This window comes from Antechinus flavipes, chromosome 1, assembly GCF_016432865.1.
Source record: "Antechinus flavipes isolate AdamAnt ecotype Samford, QLD, Australia chromosome 1, AdamAnt_v2, whole genome shotgun sequence".
Lineage (NCBI taxonomy): Eukaryota > Metazoa > Chordata > Mammalia > Dasyuromorphia > Dasyuridae > Antechinus > Antechinus flavipes.
The window spans coordinates 559,682,111-559,705,175 of record NC_067398.1 but is presented as its reverse complement, the minus strand read 5'-3'; the positions used below and the strand labels follow the sequence as shown (position 1 = coordinate 559,705,175).

Below are 23,065 nucleotides of genomic sequence, written 5' to 3'. Positions count from 1 at the left end.
GCAGTAAGAACTTATCTTAACCCACCCTCCAAAATATACCTACCAGGACCACTTAGCAGCTTGCAAAAATAAACTCTCTCCTAGCCACAGAACAAAATGTATTCCATTATGACATAGCCAGTTCAATTCTTTTTATATGACAGCAAACATGTTTAGGCATTTTAATTAACTGCTAAATTTTATGGACTTTACTCAGTTCCCATTTTCCCCAACTTTTCCACAGTTTTTGAAAGTATTAACCATGTCCTCCCCTTGTATAATTTAAATACAAAGTGGTATTGCTCCTAGAGACAGAAAGACATTAGTCTGAATGGAAACTTTGATACATATTGACTGCATGAGCATCAATAAATCACTTCATCTTCATTTGCCTCAGTTTCCTCACCTGTAAAAGGAGGATAGTAATAACAACTATCTCCCAGGGTTGTTTTAAGGATAAAATGAGTTTGTAAAGCGCTTTGAATTTGTTTCTTAGAATCAAATTTTATTTTTTCTCAAATTACATGGGAGTGAAAATTTTTAACATTCATTTTTTTTTATTTTGAGGTACAAATTCTCTTCCTTCCCCATCCTTGAGAAGGCAAGTAATTTGATACAAATTATATCTGTGCAGTCATATAAAAAATATCTATATTAGCCATATTGCAAAAGATATAACACAGACCAAATAATAACAATAAAGTCAAAAACTATGTAAAATACTTTATAAATCTAAAAATGCTATATAAATTTTAATTCTTATCATTATTATTCATCATATTATTATTATTCACCATCATCATTATTTGACCCAGAGAAGTTGTTCTCTTTCATGACACTGCTCTCTCCCATTCTCCTCCTATTTGTGTGCTCACTGTTGCTCAGTGTCCTTAGCTGATTCCTAGAGGAAATCTAACTTTCCCTTTTCCTGGGCCTTTTTTGTTTCTTCTCTCTACATGGTCCCATGGTCAAAGATTTTCTGTTTGCAGGTAGCTTCCAAACCTAAATATTAAATCCTAGTGTCTTTCCTAAGTTCTAGCCCTATGTTGACAACCCCTGCTGGATATCTCTGCCTATACTACAGCTTCACAAGTCTGAAACTGGACCCACAATCTTTCCCACTAAACATGCTCTTCTTTAACGCTACCCCCCCCCCAAATCTCCCTGCTCTGTGGTGGATACCAAGACATTGTCAATAACCCAAGTTCACAACTTTCATCATCCTTGATTCTTCCCTTAACATCATTCTTCATATTTAATCAATTTCTATTTCCACAACATATTTCACATCCCTATCCTTTTCTGTATTTCTAGGACTATTACCCCAACTCAGGACCACATAACTTTTACTACAAATACTCTCCAAATTTGTCGTCCTGCTTCTGCTCTCTCTCTCCTCCCCATCCATCCACCCCACCTTGGCCAAAATCCTCAAAATCCTTCAGGGGTTCTCTATTTCTGCTGAACATAAAAATTAGTCGAATGGTGCTCGGTTAATTTCTGCTAGCGTAGAGATGTACCATATTATGGCGAGGGGTCAGATTTTAATGATTAATTATCAATTTTCTTGGGTTGTTGAAAGTGTTTTTAGGGTAAAGGATCGTTAATTAGCATTTAAGGCCCTAAACAATCTGACTCCCATATGCTCTTACAGTGTTATTTCATTTTAGTCCCTACAATGCATTCTATTTCCATCCAAGAAGGACTAATAGCTAAACTCAACATTCCAACTCCAGCTTTCATGAAGTCCTACAAGCTATTTCCCTGTGCCAGAAATATAATTCCTTCTTCCTATTTATTTTTCAGAATCCTTATTTTCTTTCAAGGTCAGATAACTTGCCATCTTCTCTGTGAAGTCTTCCAAATTCCTCCAACTGTTAATGTTCTCTCCTCCACTTACCTTAAATTGTTTTTGTTTTTGTTTAACCAGCATACACACTGTGTTTTACCCCCACCCTTATTCTAGGATAGCTTCTGGTACATAAGGACTGCTTCTTTTATTCTCTTTCTATCCTCAAAATCTCCCTAGCATGGTTTCCTAGCAGATATTAAGTATTTAACAAATGTTTGTTATATTGAATTTAAAACACAGAAGCAAAAAAGTTGAATGATATTAAGCTCGACTTGATACCTAGCTTTGATTTCATGTGAAAATGACCTATTGTGCTTCTAACCAAAAAAAAAGTGCTTGCATTCTTTTGTTGTAGGAGAATCTGGTTGTAGCAGAATTTGTTTATACTATCACTTGAAACAAGCAGGCTGTAGGCTGGCACTTGGATATATTTTTGCTACGAAAGGACTTTGCACCATCACAGTTTTTGTTGTTGTGGGATATGATCTGTACATAGAAGGTAAAATAGTGGGGGGAAATGAGATCAGAATTGGAACATGCTTATATTATTCTAAGGGATTTTTCTTCCATACAAATCTGGGTATAAGAGTAGAGAATCGCAACAAAAAAATAAAGAAAAAAGAAGATGATTACAAATGAATTTTATGAGTCAGTAGTGGTAATTCCCATGTGCCTCAGTTTCCACAATTATAAAATAATTGATAATAATAAGATGATGATAATTAGGATTGTTATGAAGATCAGATGAAATAATATTTGTAAAGATCTTCTTTTTGTTCAATTGTTTCAACCACGTTCTATTCTTCATATTCCCATTTGGGGTTTTCTTGGCAAAGATATTAGTTTGGTTTGCCATTTCCTTCTCCAGCTCATTTTACAGACAAAGAAACTGAGGCAAACAGGGTTATGTGACTTGCCCAGGGTCACACAGCTACTTAATGTCTGAGGCCAGATTTCAACTCAGGAAGAAAAATCTTCCTTACTTCAGGCCCAGAACTTTATCCATTGTATATAACTGCTCATCTGGTCCATAGTAGGTGCCATATAAATGCTGGCTGCTGTTATTATTATATTATTTCCCTAAAGCCCTTTTTCTCTTGTGCTTCATCACTATAATTAAGTTAATACCTCCACTAAGCTGGGAAGTTGCAAAAAGGCAAATTATTAGAACTCTTGGATCCTTCCATAGGTTCTTTATGGGGATATGCTGGTAAATGTTTAGCAGCCAGCTCTGGGGTTGAGAGAACCTATTTGTACAAATCACTTTTAACTTGCATCTGCATTATTCATATTTTCTCTATCACTTTCTTAAGTCTAGAGTATAGAATCTAGAAAATCAAGAAAACAGTAAATCAAGCCCTGATTTGTATCATCTGCTTATTTCCAAGGTATATTTACTCATACAAATATTTAAAGATCAGCTTTCACAATCCAGCTAAGTGTTGCCTCCAGCACACCCCTGATTTTTTATCGTTATCACCAGTATGTTATTGGTCTGCAGATTTGGAAATGATGTTGCTGAAAAAGGAGTGAAATGAAAACCAATTAATCATATTGAGAAAGAGTTAAGTATGGTGGGAAGGTCATGAGTTACAAATACTGTAGTCTTCTTGATTCCAAACTGGACTTTTAAGCAAACTAAGAAATCCCTTCTTGCATGTAAAAGTAACCTGACCTAGTATTATGGTTATAGTATTAGTAACATAGAGACTCCCAGAGGACCTTCAAGGGAGTGGAAAGACAAATATCACTAAATTTGCCATTCTATCCCACAAGACTGGGAGTAGGATCCCAGAATCATTCAATTTACAAATGGAAGTTACACTAGAGGTGCTCCACCCAACCCCTACCAACTGCCATTTTACAGATGATTAGCCTGGGGGAAACTGAGGGAGATGAAATGACTTATCTAAGGTTATAAAACTAGACTTTCCAATGCCACTTGTACAATCCAACTGAATTCTGTTCCCATTTTGCATTTATGTATCCTATTACTTTAACCATTAATCATGATACTCTTATAAAAGTTACTAGAAGAAATATACAGATAATCTTAATTTTTTTTTTTTTTTTTGCTTCTTAAACAGTGTCAAGGTAAAGAGTTTTTTTTTTTATTTAGAATTTACAGGGTCATTTATCAGTCATTTAAATAATTATTGAGCAATTATTGAATGTTGAAATATTGAATAAATATTCAATAATTATTGAATATTGAACATATTCAAGACTTTGTATTATGTATGATGAGGATTGCAAAGACACATTAAACATAGTCTCCTGCCTTCAAGGAACTTATAATCTGTATGGAGAATTAAGACATGACTACATAACAAGAAATCAAACAATGTGGCAGAAAGTAAATAATGCTACATGAATTCTATAAACCAGTGTGATAGGTATCCCTCCATGAGAGGAACAGATCACTTTGGTCTGGTACAGTCAGAGAGGCTCAGACACAGAGCTAGCATGTATCTGAGGCAAAATTTGAACCCTGATCCAGTGACATACTCACTTATTCCATGTTCCATGATACCACACCAGATTTCACTGAAAAGCAAGCTATGGGAGGGATAACTCCAGGAAAGGCTATAACTTGGAGCCCTGTAAGCACTCTGACTATAAGAAGAAAAGCAACTAAAGACCTAGATGGAAAGACAGAGGCCCCTGCACTCTGCAGATTCGAATAATTTTTCACAAAGTTCCCCTTTTATAAAAAACAAAGAATAAGGCTTGCTCAGTTTGTGTTAAAAGTAATAAGCCAACTTTCAACAGTCTCTGGTTTTCTCCTGTGGCGCCCCTTCCTACCACAAGCTGGGGCTAGCCAGAACCTTTTTTATTTTTACTGATAAAGCCTTCTTCGCCTTCTTTCCCTTTTCCTCCCATCTCCCACTCCCATCTCTGCGGCTACAGGAGAGTTACCATGGCGTTCCTTTTATAATAACCAACATTCTACTAAAGGCAACTTGTGTTACGCCAACAGCAGGCAGCCTACAGGAGGGGGGGGTGGTGCCTCTGAGGGCTAGCACTGTCAGGAGAGGAATGCTTGTAGTCTATATCTCGTGACTCTGCCAGATGCTAAATACAGAAGTGAGAAAGAGAAGTAATACCTTGCTATCTCTGGCCTAGTGAGCCAAAAAGGATATGGGCCACTGAGTGTGTGTGTGTGTGTGTGTGTGTGTGTGTGTGCCCGGCGCTTGGGGGGTGGGAGACAGAGTCAGAGAGGGAGGGAGAGAGAAATGGAGGCAGAGGCAGAGAAAGAGACAGACAGAGACAAAGACAAAAACAGAGACAGAGTCAGAGAGGGAGGGAGAGAGAGAAATGGAGGCAGAAACAGAAGCAGAGACAGACAGATACAAAGAGAGTCAGAAAAGGAGAAAGAGAATGGATGCAGAGACAAAGACAGAGACAGAAACAGAAACAAAGAGAGTCAGAGAGGGAGGGAGAGAGAGAAATGGAGGCAGAAACAGAAGCAGGGACAGACAGAGACAAAGAGAGTCAGAAAAGGAGAAAGAGAATGGATGCAGAGACAAAGACAGAGACAGAGACAGAAACAGAAACAAAGAGAGTCAGAGAGGGAGGGAGAGAGAGAAATGGAGGCAGAAACAGAAGCAGGGACAGACAGAGACAAAGAGAGTCAGAAAAGGAGAAAGAGAATGGATGCAGAGACAAAGACAGAGACAGAAACAGAAACAAAGAGAGTCAGAGAGGGAGGGAGAAATGGAGCAAGAGACAGAGACAGAGACAGAAACAGAGAGACATAGATAAGACTGAGACAGAAAGAGACAGAAACAGAGATAAAAGGTGTCAGAGAGGGAGGGAGAGAAATGAAGAAATGGAGAGATGCAGAGACAGAGAGAGACAGAGACTAAGAAATAGAGACAAAGACAGAAACAGAGATAAAGAGAGTCAGAAAGGGAGGGAGAGAATGGAGGCAGAGACAGAGACAGACAGAGAGAGGGAGACAGAAAGACAGAAACAAAGACAAAGAGAGTCAGAGAGAGAGAATGAGGCAGAAATAGAGACAGACATAGACAGGGAGACAGAGACAGAAAGACAAACAAAGACAAAGAGTCAGAGTGGAAGAGAGAGAATGGATGCAGAGATAAGAGACAGAGAGGGACAAGGAGACAGAGGCAGAGAGAGACAGAGATATAGAAAGTCAGAGAGGGAGAAAGAATGGATGCAGAGACAGACAGATAGAGACAGAGACTCAGAAATGGAGACACAAAGACGAGATAAGAGATGAGACAAACCAAGACACAAAGAGAGAAACAGAGACAAAGAGAGTCAGAGGGGGGAGAGAGAGAATGGAGGCAGAGAGAGACAAAGAGACAGAGAGAGACAGAAAGAGACAGAGGAAGATTAGGAAATATGGTGGTAAGAGGAACAGTTAAGGATGGATGGGCATGAGTAGGGAAATTTTCTAACATAGAAATAAGAGCATGAATATAGTCCTCCCACAAGAGTATGGCCTCAGTTTTTCATTTACTTGGAATTGCTTTGAAAACTGAAGGGAGATTAGAATTTATATTAGAATATAACAATAAAATATAGAATTATAACTAACCATCTACTCATAATCATTATCCATGCTACCCAAAACATTGTAGGGAATCATCTTTCTAAGTTGGAGTTAGCATCAGAGGACTCTGGGTTAAAATGCAAACTCTGCTACTTTCTCTTATATGATATTGGTTAGGCCAACTTAATCTATCTGGACCTTAATTTCCTTGTCTGTAAAATGGGGAAGATGGGGAATAGACTAGATAATCATTAGAGTATCTTTCAACTCTTAAGCTATTGAAGATATGATTCTTTGAATCAAGAAAATCAATCTTAGGAAACCCAGCTTACATCCTGATTGTACCTTAGTGTTCATCAGGTTTTACTCTACTTTGGACTTTTTGTTTTTGATGGAGGTATAGCTTCAGAAGCTGTTCTGCTGCTTCAAGGTGGAGTGAATATGTCATCCAAGATTTCTAGTCCTACACCTGATATTCACTAAAACTCAGTAAGCTTGGACAAAACACTTTACTGTCTGATCTTTGTTTTCTTTGCCCACTAAATGAGGGTGATAATATTTGTACTACCTACTTCTCAAGGTAGTTAGGAGTAAAACACTGTACCTTATAGAATTTCTTAAATGTAAACTATTATTATAATTAATTTTCTTTTCCTGTGTCCTTCTGGATATCAAATAGAAAAGTAAATGTCTGAACATTGAATAACAATCCTGAACAGAAAATACGAAGATGATATTACTTCAGTCAGGACCTCCTCTTTTCTGTTAAAAATACAGCTCTAACTTCTTATAGGGACATAAATTCCTATTTCAACAAATCAGAATGCAAAAGAAATGACTTGGCCCTACTTGTATTATTTAAGATAATCCTGCTAAGTGTTTCAGAAACACACAATTCTATAGTCTATTCCTATGTTGTTTTCTTTTGTATTCAAAGCTGATGCTGCTGACATTTCCTGTAGCATATTTCTCACTGTCAGCAGGATTTTCACTCAGTTTATAATGTAGATTATATTACAGACACATATAAAGTCCCTGGGTGGCAAGAGCAAGAAACTAAGAATGCAGTCTGTGTTCACAGATGTTGTCTACCATCCCATTTTGAAGTGGAAGCACTAAGGTTTGAAAAGGCTTGAAGAAGTGACATCACCAAAATGAATATGGGAACATTAAAAATAAAAAAGTCAAAGGTTAATGGGACTTAAAATTGGAAAGAATCTCAGAGGTTAAAGTCAAATCAAGTCAAGTCAACCATCATTAAATGATTATTATGTCAGGCACTGTGCTAAGTATTGGAATACAAAGAAAGGCAAAAATAATCACTTTCCCTAGAGTCTCATGACTTAATGGGGTAGGCAACATGCTAACAACTATGTACAAACAGGTATATGCAGAATAAATTGGAAATAATCACAGAGGGAAAATACTAGCATTGAAGTGAATGGGAAAGGCTTCTTGTAGAAAATAGGATTTTAGTTAAGACTTGAAAAAAGCCAGGGAAGACAGGAGGTAGACATGAGGGAGGAGAGAATTCTAGGCATGGGGGACAACCTGTGAAAATGCACTGAGCTGTTAAAGGAACAAGGAGGAGATCAAGGTAAATGATAGCAGAGTCCTTGAAGAAAGAAGTAAAATGGAAAAATACTGAAAAATCAGGAAATAGCAAGGTTAAAAAGGACTTTAAAACTGACATACATAAATAAAGCATCTACAACTTTCCCCAATAGATTAGTTGCATACTCCTTACTTAAAAACATCCAGTAATGGGGAAATGCTCTACTCTGAAGCCACTAGAGAGTGTCTCTAACTTTTAGCAAATTTTCCTTTATATTGAGATGAAAAATGATTCCCTATAACTTTACCACTTACCCTCAATCTGCCCTCTGGTGCCTCTTCCACCAGATCTATGGATCAATCAGATTTGAGTATGTGTCCCTGTAGAAGGCCCAAACTCTGGGGAAGTACACTTGAAACAAGAATGCTTATAACAAGGTGTTAACTCAATGGAATTGATGAGATAATGGTTCTCTAGTTTACATATACTTAGTACTTAGCATGGTGATGTAATAGTTCTACAGCTGATGTAATAATAGGGTATTTAAGAGCTGAGGGAATTGGGGACAGAGTCAGATTGCTGGAGGAGACTGGGTCAGACTGAGACTAGAGCAAACTGAGACAGAACAGACTACAAAGGAGATAGATTGTGAAGGAGACAATAAAGACTTTAGACTACTCCTGTCCATCCTCATGGTGACTATCTTGCTGAGACCAAGGCCCATTCGAGGACCTCCAGAAAGCTAGCCCGGACATTACATGCCCCCACAGTTTTTCTCTCAAGATTAAACCTTCCCAGTTCCATCATGAGATACTGATATGACAAGCTTTCATGAGGATTTCATGAATCACTATCCAGTTACCCTACTCTAGTCAGATTCCAGATTGTTAATTTTCTTTTTTAAGATGGGAATCCCAGATCTAAATGTCAGTGCCAGCTGTGGCCTGACTAGGATAAAATACAGGGGGACTAGCTTTCCCTTACTTTGGGCATTTTGTTCCCACAAGTTCATCACAAGGTGTCCATCCAAAGTTCTGGAAGGAAGAAGGGAGGGAGAAAGAAAAGAATTCTAGATATCTATCTAACTGCATATTGTTTGAATACCATAATATACATTGCATATTGTTGTTTGGATAATATAACATATGTATATATGCATATAATTACTTGGATAAATAATATTTATCTACACAGTTTTTTATGTGCCCCAAAGTGACTTCCCCTTGGACAGAAGATCTCCTACTTCTTGCTACCCTATGATCTCCAGTGTCTTTGGTTAGGAGCCAAACTTTCCTCTAACTGAGCTTTTCATCAGCCATCTCCTGATGCTCAGTTTGTCCCCTGAGGAAAGGCAGCAAAGGGCCAGGCCATATGTCTTCCATCTGCCTCAAAGCAACCATTTTTCACCTGCACTAGCACAAGGCAGTTTTAACCTCCTCTTCCAGCTCAATTTCCCAAATGGGACATGAATAATCATCTGTGCAATGAAGAACAACCCTCTCTTTGACTTCAGCCTCCAATCTCCTGCTATGCCTGTCCCTTAAGGGAAGAGAAAGAGGAAAACTGGTGAAGGAACTTTTTCCTTCTGCTATGCAGATTCTACTTTAATCTCCTTCTGGTTTATCTCTACCTTTCAGAGGGAAGAGGAATAGTGAAGGGGGCCTACCAACTGACCACATGCCTCCCATTTTATATTGCACTTTTATCTAGTGTGGTCTCCAACCTCCTTTAGGAAGTGGCCCCTTACAGTTAATGAAATATATTCTCACTTCTGGTTTATGTTTTACTGATATATCAGTGATTCTGAACCCCTAGAACTCTACTTCCAGGTCCTAGCACCTGATTTCTTATTCCCATCCTCTTCAACCCTTCCATTCCAAAGATCCAACCAAATACCACCCACCCTTTCTACTGTTCCCTGTAGAACACCTGTTTCAGTGGCAACAAACTTTCCTCCATGCTAAATCTTTTCCTCTCCCATTGCTTCCATGTATTGACTATCCCACTGATGACACATTTTTCACAAATGGTTGTATCTTCACTCATTTCTCTCTGTTCACTGGTCAAGGTGAGGGAGTTGGAATACTCATTGCTCTCCCTTGCCACTTACAGGTTATCTCTCAACCCCCATAGCCAGTAACTTCTCCTTTGAGGTTCATGCTATTTTTATCCATCACAAGATTAAAATTCTAGAAGCTGGTCTATATGAACTTTTAGAACACTACCCTTCCTTTCTCCAGGAGATCTGTATCTGGCTCTCAGTTTTTTTTCTTTTTTTTTCTTTTCCCAAAACATCTGCCTTCAAACAAGGGACTTTCTTCATACTAGCTAACTCTCCCTCAAAAACTTTAAAAAAACTAAATTAAACTAAACTAAAACCTACTCAGCTCCTCAACCTATTTACTTCCCATATGCTATTCTTCTAATCTACCTCAGCCCACATACAAAAACAGACATACCTTTGATCTTAACAATAACCACAAATTTAGGAATTCCAAAATCCTCTTATCCAATGACAATATATTCACTTCTCCTTCCCTCTTCCATTATGAAAACCTACTTTTCTTCCACACTGTGATGACTTCCATTGTGACTCCTAAATTCTCTCTCAAGCCATCTTTCACCTTGATGAACCAATTCAACTCTATATTCTCTTCCTCTCTTAAATCCCTGGGTCCCTTATCATTTCACTGATTACACCCTCAGCTTTGTTTCATTCCCATCATTTGCCATCTTCACTCCTTTATGTGTTGCTGAACAAAGAAGGGGGAAAAAATCATGTAACCCTTCTGACTAGGTCCATTATACGTTTATGTTGAACAACTTCAACTGGACTTTCACTGCCCCTAGACAATCCTTCTACACTTTTCTTTCTGACTATCCCATTCTCTATAGTTGCTTTTTTTCCACTCTCTTTCAGCTGAGAACCTTGCTACATATTTTGCAGAAAAATTAAGGCTATTCACTGTCCACTTCCCTCTTATCTCACATTACTCAGATGCCTTTTGCCAGTATCTCTTCCTACACCTCTACTTCACATTATGAAGTGGCCTTGCTCTTTCCTAAAAGCATGCTCCTCTATTTGCTAAAGTGATCCTATTCCATCCAGTTGCCTCCAAAAGATTGATCCCTTTGTCATATACCCTCTATCACTTCTTTTTCTTTTTTCTTTAATTTTATTTATTTGTTACATTTTAAGTTTCAAACTTTCTCTCTTCCTCCCTTTTTACCCCTCTCTAGGGAAAGTCACCATTTAACACAGATTTACAAATATATGTAAAATTATACTATGTATATTTCTAGTTATCTTTCTCTGGAGGCAAATAGCATCTTCTCTCATAGGTATTTTATTGTTGATTTGAATATTTATATTATTTAGAATACTTGTTCACAAATACTCTTTGAACAATATTGCTGTTATTTATATACTCTCCTCCTGGTTCTTCTCACTTCACTTTTCATTATTTTATGCAAGTCTTATGTCTTTCTAAATTCATCCAATTCGTCATTTCTTAAAACACAGTAATATTTCATCATAATCATATACCACAATTTGTTTAGCCAGTCCCCAATTGGTGCTACCCCAATTTCTAGTTCTTTGCCATTACATAAAAGCTGCTATAAATATTTGAGAACATATAGGTTTTTTCTTTTTTTCTCTGATATCCTTGGAAAACATATAATAGTGGTATTTTACCCTCATCATGGAGTTATATGTACTTTTATAACTCTTCTGGCATAATTCCAGATTGTTCTAAAAAGTGGTTGGATCGATATACAATTCAATCAACAGTATAGTAATTTACCAATTTTTCCACATCTCCATCATTTGTCATTTCCCTCATTTTAACCAGTCTGATAAGTGTGAGATGGTATCTCAAAGTTGTTTTAATTTGCATTTATCTAATCAGTAATGATTTAGAACATATCTTTCATGACTATATGTAGCTTTGCTTTCTTCTAAAAACAGCCTGTTCAAATCTTCTCACCATTTATCAACTGGGGAATAATACATATTTTTATAAATTTGAAAAAGTTCTTCATATATTTGTTATGAGCCCTTTATCTGAGAAATTGTCTATTAAAATTTTTCCTCAAATTTTCTACTTTCCTTCTAATCTTAGCTACATTGATTTTATTTATATGAAAACTTTTAATCAATGAAATCAAAATTATCCATTTTATACATTATAGTATTCTCTATCTCTTGTTTATTCATAAATTTTTCTCCTATCCATAAGTGATAGGTAATATCTGTTTTCTTAGGAGATCTTCATTTTTAGTTTATTTTAGTAAATGGTTTATGATATTCATCTATACCTAATTTCTCCCAGACTCCTTTCCAGTTTGCCCCCAAATTTGTTTGCCACTTATCCCAAAAGCTTTACATTTGTCAAAAACAAGGTTACTATAATCATTTACTATTATGTATCATATGTCTACTCTGTTCCACTGGTCTACCTTTCTATTTCTTAGCTAGTACCAAATAGTTTTAATAATTACAGTCTTATAGTTTAAAATATGGTACTTTTGCCTCTTAACCCTCTGCTACCTCCTACTTTCTCTGTTACTATACAAGATACCACCATTCCCCAAAAATCGTCCCTCTCACCATTTAGGCATTACCTTGACTTATCACTATTTCTAACCCCATCCCTTCCCTTTATCCAAGATGTTGCCAAAGTTTGTAAAATTAGCCTTTGCAAATTCTCTGAATAGATCCCTTTCTCTCCTCTGATATCACTACCATTCTGCTATAGGACCATATTTCTTCATGACATGATTACTGAAAGAGTCTGCTAGTGGATCTATTTTCTTCAAGTCTCCCCCCTCCCCACTTTAATCCATCCTCCATTTAGCTACTGATTTTTTTAGAACAGATATTTCAATCATGTCGGTCTTCCATTTCCACTCAATATATTCCAGTGATAACAGGTAACCTGTTGCTTCCAAGTATTCAAAGGATTTTACAACCTATCCTTGTCTTACCTTTCCAATCTTCGTGTACCTTTTCCCCTAGCCTTCTTTGATCTTGGCTATTCCACAATCAATAAACTCCCTTCCTCAGCTCTGGCCATTTTCTCTTTCTCCTGTGCCTGGAATTCTCTCCTTTCTCAACTCCACCAGCTGACCTACCCAGCCTCATTTAAGTCTTCCCTAACATCCCATCTTCCACAGAAAACCTTTCCCAACTTCTCTTACTTCTAGTGCCTTGCCATTGTTATTTATTTCCTATTTATCTGTATATATCTTGTTTATATATAATAATTTTTGTCACCTCTCTCATTAAATTGTTAGTTCCTTCAGGACAGGTATTATCTCTTGCTCTTTCAATAACCACAGAATTTAGTACAGTGCCTGACACATAGTAGAGCCTTAATAAATGTGTATTGCTCAATTAATTAATTAGTCATTTCTATGTGTATTGTTAAATCTTTTGAATAGTTATGGAATATTGGAAATATGGATGATTTAGGAGACTCAGCAATGCTCCCAAGAATATGCAAGTTTTTTGTTTGTTTGTTTTAGATGACATATCACATTGTTGACTTATGTTGACCTTGCAGGCTATTAACATCCTAAAGTCTTATTCAAATTAGCCCTTTTCAAACCACTTATCTCCTATTTTCTATTTAGTTCATTTTTAAAGTTATGCTATAATTTTTTAAATTTTTCTTTATTAAAGTTCATCTTATTAGCTTCAGTCCATCATTCCAGCTTCTCAAGATATTTTGGGCCTTGATTCTATCATCCGATGTAGTAACTGTTTTATATTAACTGCAAATTTAATAAGCACATCAAGCACATGTCTTCTCTCAAGACATTGAAAGAATGCCCTGAGAACTAAACTAAATAGAACTAAAAGCAGAATCTTTCAGCATTCCACCACAGATTTACATTGATCAACATTCAATAAATTGGGTTTTGAGTCCAATTAACTTTAGCATTATTTAAATCATACCCTGTCCCCAATATCCATATTGTCCAAAAGACTATCAAATGAGTCTCTATTGAGTCTTTTGCTAAAATCCAAATGTACTATATCCATAGCATTTACCTACTCTATTCTAGGAATCTTGCTCTTTTTTTTTAAATGAAGTTAATTTGATTTCACTCATTTTAAATGAATCTATGCTCCCTCATGGTGCTCATTTCTTTCTTTTCTAAGTGCCAATATATGATATAGGAGCCACAATTTGCACAGCTTCAGCATAGTGATAGATGTACAGTTCATCTATTACTTATTACATATAAGTCCTACAAAAATGTCCGAGGTATATAGAGGTTCTATGTCTTATCCAGAGTTGTACTGCTGGTAAGAAGTGAGATTTGAGCTTGTTTTCTCCAAATCTAGCATTCTGTTCACTGTGTCTCTTCTAGGAGCAATTAACCAAAGTAATTTATTAATTAATTCTGTCTTATCCTTCTTATGTTATAATGTGATATTTCTATTTTATCTAGTTATTTATTCCAAGAAATTATAGCTATCGCCAGAGTCTTGAACTCTAGCTTTTGTTGGATTTCTAGCTTCATTGCTGCAGAAGTGATAAATTAAGATAAAATATTCTGAGTTGGTGCTAAACTTAAAGGAATCAAGTCTGCAAATACTGTATCTTTTTTTATGTTCCTTTCAATATTCATCCAGTAAATGGGAAGTCTTATTAAAATTACATTTTCACTGGCTGCCCTTGTTCATCTCTGACTCCTGAACTTCCTGGATTTCCTTCAAGTCCTACATAAAATCTCATCTTCTACAGGAAGCTTTTCTCAACCTCCCTTAATCTTAGTGTCTTCCTTTACCTCCAATTTATGCTATGTATATCTTGTTTGTACGCAGTTGCTGACAAGTGGTACCCTACTGTTGTTTGTTCAATCATGTCCACTTCTTTGTGACCCCGTTTGAGATTTTCTTGGCAGAGATACAGGAGAGGTTTGCCATTTTCTCATCTAACTCCTTTTACAGATAAGGAAACCTAAGGTAGGCAGGGAAAGTGATTTGTCCAAAATCATAAACACAGAGCTAGTGTCTGAGGCTGGATTTGAATTCAGGTTCTAGCTATCTTCTGCACCTCTTAGCAGCCAGATGTGCCACTATCTCTTATTTTGCAAATATTTCTGGAGTATTCATAGTATAGACTCAGCTTGATAAATAAAAGGATGATTTTTTAAAAATCCAATCTGCTACAGATATATATTTTAAAACATAGGAAAGGCAAAAGTAAATCTATCAATAAAATGAAATAAAAAATAAAAATTTTAAGATTTATTTTGTATGTTCATAGTCTATCAAGTTGCTCTTTTTTAAAAATTGACTTTTTAAAATATCATTTTCATGTTCAAATAAATTCCTTCTGCCCTACCCAAAGAACTAGTCCTTAAAACAAAGATTAAAAATGAAAAGGAGGGAAACAAATTAGTCTGGCAAAACTAAGCAACATATCAAATAAATCTGACCATGTTTATAATGTTTGATACTTATAGTACCCTCCTCCTCAAAGAAGAGAGGGCTTGCATTTTCTCATCTCTTCTTTGGAGACAAACTCAACAAATAATTAAAATTCATTACAGGAATTATAAGAAATACAGACCCTTCCAGGGCAAAAAACTCTTTCTCCATTCAAACACAAAATATTTTCTAGCCCCGTGTATATATATATGTGTGTGTGTTTTCTCACTATTTCTTTTATGATACTATTTTCAAATTTACCATTTTCCTGATATCAAAACAAATGCCTTTCTTTCATTGCTTCTTCTTGTTCTTAAGATTTTATTCCTTTCTTCTTATCTAAACCTTTTAAATATTTACAAACATGAAAAATCATTCTGTAACTATCATTTAACTAAGCAATAAATATTTAGCTTCTTTCTTCAAAAGTGGATTTATATTCCCCTAAATTTTTCAAGTTGCTCTTCTCTACAGACCTCCTCATCAGGTGTTTGTTGTTGTTGTTATTGTTGTTGTTGTTATTTGTGATCTTGACCTATGATTTCATTAGTATATGAATTTTCTTCTACCAATGCAGATCTATAATTGTTTTATAACTTCCTGCTTTAAAGAGTTGCTAAAAAAAAAAAAAAAAAAAACTCTAATAAGGTAAGGGATTTGTTCAGAACTATACTAACAGTATGTGCCAGAGAAAGAACTGAACATCCAGGTCTTTCTCACTTCAAGGTTGAATCTATATGAACTATGTCACGTTGCCTTTATTGGTCTAGGTCTTTACACACAAACACACACACACACACACACACACACACACACACACACAAAATATGCTGCCTGATTTGCAGCATATATGGTGCTGAATAAGACCTAACAGATAACAGGGTAGATTATATTCTACCAAGGCAATCTTGCAACTAAAAGCAACAATAACACTGCAGCAATTTCCTTAATATTTTTCCTGCTGATGCTATTTTCTAAGGTATGAAACTGGATTCAGAGAAGGTTGGAAAGTGACGAGTAGAGGGATAAAACCAGAATATTTTATGGAATTTAAATGGAGTGCACAAGAAAAATTAATCATGTACTCATAAAAGATCTAAGATTTCTGACTAATGTGAAATCATAGACTTGAAAGTGGAAGAGAATTTTAAGTCCACTAAGTCCAGCATGTCATCTTACAAGAAACTAAGGCCAACTGAGAATCAGTGATCCATATGTTTTAAAAAGATAGATTTGTCAAAACACTCCTTTGTGACGCTCATGCCCCTAATTTATGTTGTCTTCCCCTGTTAGAATATAAGTTCCTTGGGTACAGAAACTACCTTGATTTTTTATTTATATCTTCAGTATTTAGCATAGTGTTTTTGACACATAGTATGTACTTAATAAATACCTTTTAATTCAACTATTCATTTTGTACAATTTAAAATAAATATTGCTATATATCTCTGAAAAAAAATAAAAAATAAAATAAAAATAAAAGATAGATTTGTGTGGTATAGCCACTTAGAGGAGTTGATCAATTTCTAAAAGCAAACCTTACTTTCTCCTTTTCAATTCTGAGTCCTGTTCATCAACTCATTGTGCAACTTTGTTGTTTATTCTGGATAGATATGTAGATACAAATAGAAATGTGAAAATAGGGATATTGAGATAGAGAAATAAAAGACATCCATTAAAATATATACTGGTATACTTATTCAATAGACTGGTTGTTTGTGTGAAGATCGTAATTCAGATACTATGAATTTTTCATCCATTTGGTTTTAGAGTGTTAGAACAATTTTTAAATTTTTTTTTACTCATATAAAAATCTGTCTTCACTGGTGCACCTATCTACTCACCTCCCTCTTAATTATCAATGTCTTGAAATTTGCTTCTTGTCCTCAACACTTTCTGAAAATTTCTCTCTGAGAGTTTGTGAATGATCTTTTTATTGTGAAATCCAATGGCTTGATCTCAGCCCTTATAATTTTTGATATTCTTGTAGAGTATTTCATGTTTTTGACCACTTCCTCTGTCTGAATACTATCTCCTTCCTAGATTTTCATGATAATATTTTGTAATGGTTTCCTTTCTCCCAAGTGGATCAGTCCTTAATGGTCTCCTTTGCAGGTTTATCATTCATATCTTATCCAACACAGATACACAGATATATCCTAGGGCTCTTTCCTAGATCCTCCATAGGATGATTGTTGATGGTTGTTGACTATAGTTAACTCCATAGTCAACCAACATCTCTTTGAAAATGACTCTCAGGGGGAGCAGCTAGGTAGCAGAGTGGATAGAGCACCAATCCTGAAGTCAGGAAAAATTGAGTTCAAATCTTAGACACTTAACAGTTCCTGGCTGTGTGACCCTGGGAAAGTCACTTAACCCCAATTGCCTCAGCAAAAAAAAAAAAAAAAGGAAAGAAAGAAAGAAAATGATTCTCAATCTCCATATCCAATCCTAATTTTTCTCTTGAGTTCTAGCCTTTATCTTTGTGGTTGTTCAGTTGTTTCAGTCACATACAACTCTTTGTGATCCAACTTAGGGTTTTCTTGGCAAAGATACTAGAGTGATTTTTCCATTTTTTTTCTCCAGCCTATTTTACAGATGAGGAAACTGAGGCAAACAGGATTAAATAACTTGCCTGGGGTCATACAGCTGAAAAGTATCTAAGACTAGATGTAAACCTAGAAGATGACTCTAGGCCCCACACTCTATGAACTGTGACAGTTATTCCTGGTAGACACTATGTAAATACTTAATGCTTCACTTACTATTAACTGAACAGAGTTATCTCATTTGTTGCATTTATCAAGGAATTTTTTTATGATCATAACACATAGATGAAATATTCTTCATTTTAGAAAATTAAAGACTCTTTTTATTTACCAATTCAAATATTTTGGAGTGAGTTACTTTGGGCAATCAACAAACAATGAACAAATTGGGATATTGTATTTCCTGAGCCTTTCTAGTGTAACTATAAAGATGTGATACACTATAGAAAATCATTTGTGAAAAGATATCTGTTCAATTTTCCATGTCTCTTTTGTCTTCCTCTCAGTTTCATCTTTTAATTCATTTGATATTATATTTCTCAGTTGGATCCTATGCCAGCTTTTCTGTAGGGTTGTTTTTACTTTCATTGCTTTGGTTTTTATGAGATGATTTTGTTTGTAACCTCACAATAGTTTCATCTACAATGTGCAAATAAGTGTATATTGTAAACTAATATTGCCATTGGCTGCCATTTCTCTCCATCTGGCATAGATATCACATGTGTTGACTGGCTAAGACAATTTCTGGTCTATTTTGGCCTTTTTATTATGATGACTGCTTTACAAAAGTTAATCTTTTGAAATGTAGAAAATAACATAAAAACAGGAAAAAATAAATAGCAATTCAAAATGTATCATATAAGTTTTATTTATTTAAAAAGGAAATGGTAAATAGAGTTTTAATTGAAATGGACAGATATTATCCCCATTTTGTTGACTAGAAAGCAGAGCATCATAGAACCCTATGCTGTGATGACCACGTATTTAAAATCAGCTGGAGTCAGGAATTCAAGTTAAGGGGAAAATCTTCAATCTTTATTGAAGTGAAGAGGTGAAAAAGGATTGCGATAGCAATATGGGCAAGAAGGATTGCGATAGCAATATGGGCAACTGCGACAGGAAGCCAGCTAGCAAAGGGGGATTGGAGATGAAGGGCCGCTGAGATAGCAATGTGACCAGCTGTGACAAGACGCCAGCCAGCAGTCTCTCCTTCCGCTTCCCTTTCCACTCCCTTGCCTCCACCCATCAAAATTGTCATTTCCTATACAACACATCAGGACTTGCACAAAGAATGGGCGGGGGCCATTCTTTCTCCAAGCTTATATATTAATAGAGTATGGTCCAATTACTATTTAGCCTCACATGCTTGGGACCTCAGTGCATCAATTCAAGTCTCAGCCCATTACACTATGCCATAGACCTTGGAAGTCCAGGAAATAACTTTGGATTTTCAAAGGCCATGGCAGTGGAATATTAAGTTCTAGAAAAACCTACTATAAAGGCTTCTAGTACTTAACCATTAGTGGACACTACATCTATTATCTGAGGGCCACCCTGGGTAAGTTTGGACAGGAAGATTATCAAAAGATTGTATTTTAAGTTAGAGACCACAGCAACCCATGAAACCATCAACTAAGGCTTGGAGAAGCTGTGATCTATATCAAACGATGGAAGAGGTACCTTCATTCCTCTCCAGGTTACACTCCTGACTCTCTAAACTTTCTCTATTGTGTCCTTCATTTTCCTCCTCCCCACCACCACTTTCTGTATTGTCTTTGAGGGCAGCTACTCTTTCTTTCTGATTTTATTTATATTTTTAGCATTTAGCACAGTAGCCAGCATTAGCAAGCCTTAATAAATGCTTGTGGACTTGACTTGTTGACCTTACTAATCAAGCCATAGTGTTTTGAAGTACAATCAGTTCTACTATCATGGGAAGTATGCATCTCTAAAACTCACCACTATTACAAATGAGCAACAAAAGAAGCCTTTATTGGAAAAATGAAATTGTGATATAATATTCTAAAACTTCATCACTGATACATCAAAAAATATAGATACCTAATAAAAATAATGACACAGTTTTATACATGTTAAATGATTAAGAAATATGTAAATCCTACAATAAATAGTGGTATACCCATAACTTCGTGATTACATTTAGGATTTTTTTGGCAAAGATTAACTAGAACAGTTCCTCATTTTACAGATGAGGAAACTTAGGTAAACAGGGTTAAATGGTCACATAGCTAATAGATATAATCACACGTCTGAGGAACAAATTTGAACTCAGATTCTCCTGACTCTAAATCTATAGATTTATAGATTCTCATCTATAAAATGAGCTGAAGAAGGAAATGAAAAATCACTCCAATATTTTGGAGTTTTGAAGAGTTGGACATGATTGAATTGAGTGAACAAGTCCATAGTTTTGGCCCACTGCCCAAACTGTGCTTTGATATCCATAACTCCAGACTGGCAAAAACTGGCATATCCAAATAGCAAAGATACCCATAACTCCAGATTGCTACAAGCAAGAGTATGATCTTTTTGGGCTGCAACTTCATATTGCATTCAACTTGTGGTATTGAAAGAGTGCTTTTTAATATAGAAAAATTCACAAATTTGAAAGAATTAAGAGAATTGGAGGATAATATACTTGGTCAACTGAGATAGCAGTTGTTTGAAATATACATTTCAATGTATGCATTTGTTCATTCCTTTGTGGTTCAGTTCATTTGGGTGTAGTTTTCTGCATTCTAACTATTTGGGGTGAAACTGTGCATAAGCAAATCAAAATTCATGTTAGGCTCAAATTGTTCCTTATTACAGCAATCAAATTGGAACAAATTTTAAATATTTTAAACAGGCATTATAGCAGAACTGACTGTACTGAAGTAGCATGTACCCTGCTTACTTCACAGAGTTTGGGGAGGACCAAATGAGATCTAAAGTATGTGAAAGTATTTAGTAAATTCAATCAATAAACATTTATTAAGAATAAGGAACTGACACCCCACTTCATGTTGGATTCAAATTAGGGCTACAATAACAGGTTGTCTTAAACAAATGTAAATAAATATTCAATATCTATAGGAAACAGAAAAATCTTGAAAGACTTATAATAATTTCATAGACAATAAAAGAAATGGAGAATAGGCTGATAGATTTTTTTTTTTAAGAAGGGTATTTAGAGAAGAGAAGTAAATTAGCATTTATACTCTATTATGTACCAGGCATTGATCTTAACCTCTCTCAGTTTCATTAGTAAAAAGGGACTAAAACTAACATCTATCTCAAAGGATCACTATGCTCAGTGTTTTTGTTTTTGTTTTTGTTTTGTTTTTTTACATTTATTATCTCATTTGAACCTCACAAGAATTCTGTGAGATAGATGCTGCATTATCTTCAATTTAGAGTTGAGGAAACTGAGATAAACAGAGATTAAGGGATTTGCCCAGGGTCTGATATACAGCTAGCTGAATTTGAATTCAATTCTTCCTGATTCCCAAGCCTAGTGCATTGTGCTATCCTTTGTGTGCTATAAAATGGAACCTTATGTACAAGAATTGTAAATATAACTAATTTTTTAAATTGCTAATAGGTATATAGAATTTTAAGGTAACAAAATGATTGATCCTCACAAGAACTTTTTGATGTGGGTACTGTTTTTTTGCCTTTTTTACAGATGAGAAAAGTAAAAAAATGACTTGCTTAGAATTACAACAGCTCAGTTCGTTTCTGAAGGAAGTCTTTCTGGTTCTAAATTCAAAGTCTTATCTGCTATCTAATAGAGGTTTTAATGATGAAAATAATCAATCTATTTTTTCCCTTTTGACAGATCCACTACAAGACTTTGGCTTCTCTGTAGACCATTGTAACAATCCACTAAGCGAAAATATCAATATTAGATTTGGAATTATTCTAAGTAAGTAAAATTTACCAGCTTGGACATTAAAAGTAAGAGCTCAAATATCCTTCAATTGCCAAGATGACTTGTTTTCACTATAGAGGCTATTGCTGACTCCTCTGCAACATACTGTATTTTCTTCCCATATCTCATTTGTCTATTTTAATAAAAATTCCATGGACAGAAATCATATTTAATAATCTGTTCAAGTAATATGAGCTTTAGTCATCCATTTAAAAGTATGATAGAAATAACTGGAATCAGAAGACAATAATAAATTAAGGTTTTAGAGCTTAATATACTTAATAAATTATGACTGTCAATTCGCCCAACAATTTGATGTGAGCAATTATCTCAGCAACATGCAAATCCTTCACCATCAGCATGTTTTGTACCTCTCCCTTACAAAGAAAATCTTAAATGTTGCCATGACCCCTGAAGAGGAATGACTTCTAAACGGTGCAGCTGGAATTGGATTTCTGCTTTTTTAACTTATTTGTAATTATGTCTCTGAAATTAGTCTAACACTGTGGTTGCTATAATTATTAAAAGGTCTTCATTGAGACATTTTCATCAAGTTTCAAGTGGAAGGATTTCACTATATTTTGCACATAGGATCACTCCATATTTAAACACCTATTGTTCAAATGGTAATTTAACAAGCATAGATAGGTAGATAGACCATTCATTAAATGGTTACTATGTATCAATCACTCTGCTAAATGTTGCAGATATAAATACAAGCAAAAAAAAAAAAAAATCATCCCTACCCTCAAGGACCTTACATTATGATAACAGAAGATGGAATAAAAAGGGGAGCTGTAAAAGAAAAGAGATGAAATGGTATCTATATAGGAGCTATTCGTGAGGAAATGGAAAAGCCCAGAGAATAGAAGTAGAACTGAGAGAAATAAATATGAATGTCCTGGGTATGAGACAATGCTGCTGCTGAAGGACTCATCCATCATAAGAGAAGATCATAGTCAATCAATAAGGAGTGAGTGCAAAAGAAAGGCAAAAATATGAGGCCCTGCCTTTAAGGAGCTCACAATCTAAGGGGAGGGACTACGTGTAAAAAAAAAAAAAAAAACCCTCCATATACAGCATAAATAGAAGGTAATCTCAAAGGGAGTCACTAAGTGAAGACATGAAGTGAAAATTACAGAGCACTTGCTGATTTGCAATAAGTTACTTTAAAAAAACTAATGAAATTACAGATTTGATTTTTTTTAATGGCAAGTTAGGTGCTAA

The 23,065-nt window shown here is 35.4% G+C and overlaps 1 protein-coding gene and 1 long non-coding RNA gene across 2 annotated transcripts in view; one reads left to right on the top strand and one right to left on the bottom strand.

Moving 5' to 3' along the window:
- Window positions 1–8,336, bottom strand: part of LOC127544204 (uncharacterized) — a 106,744-nt gene extending 98,408 nt beyond the window's left edge. The window contains exon 1 of the long non-coding RNA XR_007949399.1: window positions 8,223–8,336. This is a non-coding gene — a long non-coding RNA (uncharacterized LOC127544204). The remainder of the gene's footprint in view (window positions 1–8,222) is intronic.
- Window positions 1–23,065, top strand: part of LY86 (lymphocyte antigen 86) — a 136,249-nt gene that overhangs the window by 59,761 nt on the left and 53,423 nt on the right. The window contains exon 2 of the mRNA XM_051970732.1: window positions 21,746–21,832. Within this exon, the coding sequence (XP_051826692.1) occupies window positions 21,746–21,832 (87 nt within the window). The remainder of the gene's footprint in view (window positions 1–21,745; window positions 21,833–23,065) is intronic.